We start from the raw sequence: 7663 nt of genomic DNA on the forward strand, positions 1-7663 counted from the left end.
TCTCCTTCCAAGGAATCAACTTCAAAGAAAGGTTTCTGGATGTTGAGTATACTCAGAACTAAGACTCATCACCATGGAAACACTACCAAGGATGGCAAGTTGACTTCATCTAAACTGTATCATGCCTATTTTTTTTTAATTAAAGTTTATTGGGGTGACAAGTGTTAGTTAAGTTACATAGATCTCAGGTGTACAATTCTGTATCACATCATCTATCAATCCCATTGTGTGTTCACCACCCAGAGTCAGTTGTCCTTCCATCACCATATACTTGAATCAAGTCAATATTGAGAAAGAGTCTAACCCCACAAAACAGGTCCAGGGTATAGACGTGTGTTGGGTAGTGGTTAAGGGCACAGACTCTGTTGTTCAACAGCATGGGTTTGAATCCTGGCTCCAGCACTTAACAAGCCCTGAGACTTAGCGTAACTGAGTTTTCCTCCGTAAATTGGGGGTGAGGAGATCTATTTCATAAGGTTTTAATGAAATAATACTATCTTCCTGCTTCCAGCCAGCCCGCCTATTCTATACACAACAGCTAGAGGGATGCCCATTTCTTTGGTAGTAAAAACCAAAATCTTCACAATGGCCCACCAGGCCCCTGCATTTCTGTGAGGTCAGGTTTACGGAAAGGCCACTTCTGGCCACCTCCTTCCTGGGTGGGAGGGACACGGTCAGGTTTCCAGTGATGTAAGTCAGGAAACGCTCATTAAGCCACCAGCCACCGTGTCTGTAAGTGACCTTCTGTGGTCATACCAAAGGCCATGAGGCCAAACACTGCTCTCAGACCCACACTGAATTCACCAGCAAGGCTGAAACTCCAACCAGCTGAAAAGAAAGGCCCCATAGCAACCTGACCTTGCCCCTGAGTCCAGTGAGGCCCTGGCCGACGCAAATCACAGTCAAAAGAAATCAGATCCTTTCCTCTGGAAAGTCCCAGAGATTATGACTTTTGGGGGGGTGGGGAGGGATTTCAAAGACCTTTCAAATCCTCTAGAGCCTGAGAATTACATTTCCTCTTTCCTGTTCATTTGTAAAAGGGAAAGAGAGGTAAAAACAGACATTATACATCGCCCCCAGAAAGACAGAATCAGAGAGATATGAGCGTGAAACCCACAAATCCCCGATTCTGAGACAGATGTAGGAAAATTTCCTGAAATTTTCTTGTGAAAAAAGAGAAATCCTTCCTATTGTTAATCTTTCTAGTTTCCAGCTGTCCACCTGCCTGCCTGTTGTAACCTCCTGATCCCCAGTATCTCATATCTGAAAGTCTGTCCAACACATACCCAACGACAGTGTACACCTACTTATTAGATGCATATTTCCACAGACTTTCATCTCAGGAGTTCAGAGCTCTCACGTTTAATATGACAGCGAGGGGCCTCCCAACACAAAGTCAGACATCTGAACTAAACATTTAGAGAACTAAGTTCTAGCCCCAATGTTACCACTCAGGAGCTGTGTGACCGCAGTTTAATTAGCATGCCCAAGCTTCAGTTTCTTCATCTATGAACTGACGATGTGATGTTTTTACTCCAGTCTGTGACATTAACCCACAAGGGATTCTGTGGCCTTCTGTCCATCAGCCTCTGACCCAGCAGCTGCCACCAAAGCCTGAGGCCAGCAGGCTCCCTCTTCCCCAAAGTAGGGCTCAGGCCATTCCAAGTCCCCGATTGCTGAGGAACCAAGCAGGGGACATCACGGTTTCCACTTGGTCAGCCCTTGTATAACCCTTGCTATGCACAGGGAGGGGGTGAAATCCAGAATTGATTCCCAATTGCTCTCTGTCCCTCACACACCTGAGGCTCAGCCACCAAGTAAGAACACAACAAATCAAACATCTCCTTTACAGCCTCTGCCTGCCAAGACTTGCTGTCTAATTGCTGTTAATTGCATTAATTGCATAACTCTGAAGTGTTAAGATTCCTCCTACTCCCCCTAGTACAAGGCAGGGCAAGGGCAAGGAATGATGAACAACAACTCCACACAGCAAACCTCTTCTCTTCTCCCACTCCTGACCCTAATACCTCCTCCATGGCTCCCTGGCTGGACATGACTCGAGAGCCCAGTAGAACAAAGCATTAGGAAGTGGCTGAGTCTTCTCCATGGCAGTGGAGGCAGAAGTGTCCCCTGGGAACTGGGTGAATACCCAAGCCCTAGACCTGAAGGAGAGGGCACCAATCCATCCACACCTGCTGGGGAAGGGATCCCCTTCTGGTTCTGGGTCCCTTACCTCCGCTCATGCCTCAAACAGCACACACACACACCCCCCTCCTGCTGTGTCTCTCCAGCACCTCTCTCTATTCATCCGGACTCTGCCTCATGTCTAGAAAGACCCCATTACAGACACCCTTGGCAATCTCCTCTCCCCTCCTCTGGACACTGGAAGAGGCCAGCCAACTGCAGTCAAGAGCCACATAGGGAACATGTCATCGTTCCAGCTGACGATAAGGAGGAGTGGCGTGGGGGTGTGTGATGTGACTTCAGGCAAGCAGAGCCCAACTCAGAAAAAACAAACACAATCCGGTAGTTGCAGAGGGAGCAGCCCCATCTCCAAAACTGGTCCAGGCGTCCGCTTGGCCAATCCCAAGGTTTCCTGAGGCATCTCTACTCAGCAGAGTAGGTAGCTGCAGCCTCTGAGAACTCCCAGCAGGAACAAATCCTCCTGCTGGGACGCTCCCCCCGGGACGGCAGTGCCATTCTCTCAGGGGGCCTCCTTACGCCTCCACCCCACCCCGTGTCAGGCTCTGGGCCAGAAGGGCGAGGGCTCGGAGCAGACTCTACTGCTGAGACAGGCAACCCAGCTGTCAGAACTGACAGATGCCATCCACCACGCCAAACTCTGCCTGCAGCAGCGCCAGAGACGAAGACGGGAGCTCAGGGGTCCCTAATCCCTAAGCAAAGCCGAGGGATTCAGGGTGAACGTCTCGCAAGCACATCTTCCAGAACGGAGCTGCAGTAGAGGGCTGCCCCACTAGGGCAGAGGGGGAGTTGAGCTGCCAAAAGCCGATGGACGTGGGTGAGGTTAGAGGCGACCCCTGGGAGGTGGGGGCTGAGTCCCAGCACATACCTGTCCCCTCAGGCCTCCCACTCATGGACAGGCCTGTAACTTCCCCTCAGAGGCTACTGACCAACTTTCTGCAGCTAAGGCGGTGCGCGGAGCAAAGAGCCGGTGCGAGGGCGGGGGAATACCGGCTTCCACGCGGCGCCCCAAGTGGATAAAGAACTGAAGTGCCGTGAGATGGGAGGGGGCTGGCCCATGCGGACCACTCGCCCCCAGGGCCGGGCCAGGAGCAGCCCCTAGGCCCTGATGGTGCCAACCGCCCGGGGTGGGGGAGCAGGAAAGGGAAGGCACTGCACCTCAGGTAGCAGAGTTGCGGGACTAGGTGGCCCGGCCCTACCTGCAATTCCTGAAATTGTCCCTCAAGCTCGTGCCACTCGCGCTCGCAACGCTCCAGCTGGCCAGACATGGTGCAGTGGTGCGAGGCGGCGGCGGCTGCTCCCGCAGAGTGACGCGGCGGGCCACCAGCACCCCACGTCCGTCCGCTCGCCCGCCGCCTTCAGAAACACAGCTGTCCCTGCGCAGCGGGAGCCACGCGCGCACCTGACGTCACAGCTCCCACCCCAGCGCTCGGCCCACCCCCTCGCCCGGAGGCAAGCCCCGCGCATGCGCACGGGCCTCCCCCGGCTCCTCCCCCGCACGCCGCGCGCCCGCCCTGGGACCTCCGTAGTTTAGCAGGTCTTCGCAAGGTTTGTTGCTGCACCTTTGGGAATGCCTCTGCACCTCCAGAATTTCTGTCTTCTAGCTGGTGCTAGGGAATTTGTCCGCGGGCTGCATTTGCAGAACTTATTTTATTTAGATGATTTAGGTTGTGTGTATTTGGGGTGTCTGGGGTGGAAAGAAAGGCGATGTGTGGGGGGTGAAAGCTCATCACCCCTTGGCATTGCCTGACCTGAGCCAAAGCCAACAGAATGGAATGCTAGAACTGATCCTGACCATGCGGCAAGGTCATCGGGCGGGGCGGGGAAGCACAGAGGGCCCTGTAATCTGGGCCCTGTAATCTCACATTGTCATTATTTACGGCAACTAATAACATCCTAGATTGCTGCCCCCCTGAGACCCTGGGTGACTATCTTCACAGCTGTTTCTGTGACTCAAATGACACAACCGCCTCAAAGCTAATTGACTCCAAATTCCCTCCCCTCAAGATCTGTCCCTGGCTAGCTTTCCAATCACATCTCCTATTTCATTCCCCCTCTGCAGCCATTGTTTTTTTCTCTTCCTGCTCCTGCATGGACCTTCTTACCTTTAAACCTTCATATAGTTGCCTTTTGCTCATCCTTCAAGCCTTAGTTCAAATCACATCTGTGTTAGTGTCCTAGGGCCACCTGAACCACAAACTGGGTGACCTAATAGAAATGTATTCTCTCACAGTTTGGGGTGCTAGGAGTGCAAACTCAAGGTGTCGGCAAGGCCAGGCTCCTTCTGAGACTGTGGGTAGAATCTTTCCTCGCCTCTTCCAACTTCTGGTGGAGGCCGTCCATTCCTTGGCATTCCTTGGCTTGCAGCTGTGTCATAACAATCTCTGCCTCTGTTGTCACAGGGCCTTCTCCCCTGCATGAGTCCCTGTGTGTCCTCTACCATTATAAGGCTATACCAATTTTATAAGGGCCCACTCTACTCCATCTCAACTACTGACATCTGCAAAGATCCTATTATCCAAATAGGGTAACATTCTGAGGTAGTGGGGGGTTAGAACTTCAACATATCTTTTTGGGGGACACAATTCAACCTATAACAACAACTCTGAAAAAAGATGTTTCCTGAACACCCCAAGGTTCCCGCCTTCTCCGTCACCTGCATATCACGTTTTATTTCCTTCATACAAGTTACCGTTATATGAAAATATGTGTCTCCATGTTGGTTGTATGTTTCCCTCCATGGGTATATTATCTCGATGAGATCTCAGGGATCGTGTCTCTGTCTTGGTTGTCTTTGGATCCCCAGCGCTTGGCACATAGTAGGCCCTCAATAAACATTTGCTAAAGGAATGAACATTAAAATCATCTACTGCAGAGGTTCTCAACTTTTGGGGTTCATAGACGCCCCTGAGAACTCTGAATGGGGGATATGCACAGAAGCACACAGAGAATATTTGTAATTCTAAACTGAGGCCTTGACTTACTCAAGATTCCCAGCTAATTAATTAGTATCCAACTTTGAATTATGATTCACATCTCTGGGGGGTTGGGACTTCAACTTTTTTTGTGTGTCTTTTATTTCTCCGTTACAATTGACATACAGTATTATAGTATTAGTTTCAGGTGTACAACATCGTGATTACACATTTATGTAACTTACAAAGCTGAATATCTGTTTAGGAGCCACAATTCAACTGATAACGCCTCTCAAAAAAAGGTAAAGCAGCTTGTTTGCATGCTTCGTTGCATGCCTGGATGTCAGACGTTGTGAATTTGACCTTGTTGGCTAGTTCTCTTCCTTCTCCCCTTTTTCTTCTTCTCCTCCTCCCCCTTCTCCTTTTGTATTTTAGTATTCCTAAAAATATACTTGAGCATTATATTGGATGCAGTTCAATTACTTGGAAACCATATGATCCTTTTGAATCTTGCTTTTAACATTTACCTGGGACGAAAACAGTGCTCAGTCTAAACCTAATTGTTCTCCACTACCAAGGCAAGACTCGGCGTGTGTGAGTGCCATACACACTTGCCCCTCATCATTGCAGAAGGTTATTTCCTCGACCTCAGGTAGTCATCCTTGCATGCATGTGTCGACCACTGCTCAGCTGACTGCTGGAGGGACTCTTCGCAGACCTCTGCATTCTCTGTGTGCAGACATCTCCTTTCTAGAATTCTAACCTCCTTGGTCCCCCTGGACTCTCAGTTCTGTCTTCTCAACTTAGGGGGTCACCAGGCTCCACGTGGGGTACTCCTCCCTGCACCACAGCCTAGCAACCCTCTCAAGACGATAAGCTTGGGCAATCATAGGATTAACGCCATTTGTTTCCTGTCTCAGGGATCACTATCCTCCCTTGACTGATGTCCAGTGTCTTGAATGAAAACTCTCACTTCATACACATATTTTATCTGTTTTTTGGTGTGGTTTTTTTTTGGTTGTTTCAGGTGAGAAGGTAAATCTGGTCCATGTGACTGCACCTTGGCCAGAAGCAGAAGTCAGCATAACACACTGGAAATGTGGATGATTGTTGCATGTACCGGTGTTTTGCTTTGTTTTTTTCCTGAGTGTATTTCATTGTATAGATGTACCACAGTTTGTTTATTCATTCTTTATCCATTCACTGGTTGAGGGATTTTGGGGTTGTTTCCAGTTTGGGTTGATTATGAATAAAGCCACTATACACATTTATGTAAATGTTTTTAAATTAAAAAAAAAAAAGACATTACATAAAAATCCAGACTTTTACTTTCTTTTGAAAAATGGAAAGATCTGGTCACACTGAGCTCAAACTCCTGCGTGGCAATGGGCTAGGACAGAGGTACACTGTCCCTTTGCATGGAGCTCGCCACTTGCCACAGTCCCTACCATGCTCAATTGTTGCCCTATCCTACTTCATATATTTATATAACCTGTGGTCCCTGGACATCTGAGTCTGAGACTCCCAATCTAATGTGTCATGAAGATTGCAAAACTAGCTAAATCACTCAAATGATGGAAAAACAGAAAATGATTTATTTAATTGGGGTTAGCAGAATCCAAAAACAACAACAAAAAACACAGGGCCTTGAAGGATGGATAAAGTGTCACCACGCAGAGGATTTGGGAAGAAGAATCCCCTTCACCTCAGCTTGCAGTTGCTCTAATCTAGCAGATCCATTAGCCCAGGCTGCCCACGAGCGGGACAGGCTCACCCTGCTCCCGAGGGAGATCCCAGCAGGTGCACCTGATCTGCAGGCTGGCGGGCAGTCAGGTCGCAAATCTAAGGGGCTGTTCTCTCTGTGGGGTCAGGACTCCACGTGCATTATTCACGAGCCCTCTGTAGATGGCACAGGCAGGCCACCCCCATCATGTAGCTGGTCGGGTGCCAGAAGTATCAGATCTTACTTGGCTGCCACCCTGCCCCCGTTTCTGCCCGAAGCATTTTCAGACTCATTTGTCAGCTCCTTGGGGCTGGAGCTGGCTCTTCTTAGGGACTTTGATCATGATAACAAAGTGTGTTGCCCGGTTATCCTCCCCACCCCCTGCCCACACCACCAGGGGGAATCTTTTCTATTTCTTTTCTTTAAGGCACTCTACGTAGGGACCTGCCAGCAGGAGAATTTGCTCAGCCAGCTGGGGAGAGTCATAAAAGGAGCAAAAGCTTAGCGCTCACTCTGTGCCTGGCTCTCTTCTACAAGCTTTATGTATCAACGCATTAAGTCCTCACGACCACCTCATGGAGCAGACCTTTACGAGTCCAATTGACAGGTAAGTACCCTAAGACAGGGTTTCCTCAATTTTCAATGTGTTCATGACCCACCTCCTGGAGATCTTGTTAAAACGCGGGTTTTGATTCACTAGGTTCTAGGAAGAGCCTGAGGTCCTGCAATTCTACAAGCTCCCAGCCACTACCGCTCCAAGGACCAGACTTTAAATAGCAAGAGACCAAGGTGCACACCTTCCCCAAAACCATCCCGCTATTGG

General features: G+C 49.5%; 1 protein-coding gene across 1 annotated transcript in view; it reads right to left on the reverse strand.

Annotated features, from left to right (window-relative positions):
• Nucleotides 1-3611, reverse strand: part of TMEM120B (transmembrane protein 120B) — a 33913-nt gene extending 30302 nt beyond the window's left edge. Inside the window, exon 1 of the mRNA XM_033097747.1 lies at nucleotides 3402-3611. Within this exon, the coding sequence (XP_032953638.1) occupies nucleotides 3402-3470 (69 nt within the window). The 5' untranslated portion in view covers nucleotides 3471-3611. The remainder of the gene's footprint in view (nucleotides 1-3401) is intronic.
• Nucleotides 3612-7663: the final 4052 nt, after the last annotated feature.

This window comes from Rhinolophus ferrumequinum, chromosome 25 (genome assembly GCF_004115265.2).
Source record: "Rhinolophus ferrumequinum isolate MPI-CBG mRhiFer1 chromosome 25, mRhiFer1_v1.p, whole genome shotgun sequence".
NCBI lineage: Eukaryota > Metazoa > Chordata > Mammalia > Chiroptera > Rhinolophidae > Rhinolophus > Rhinolophus ferrumequinum.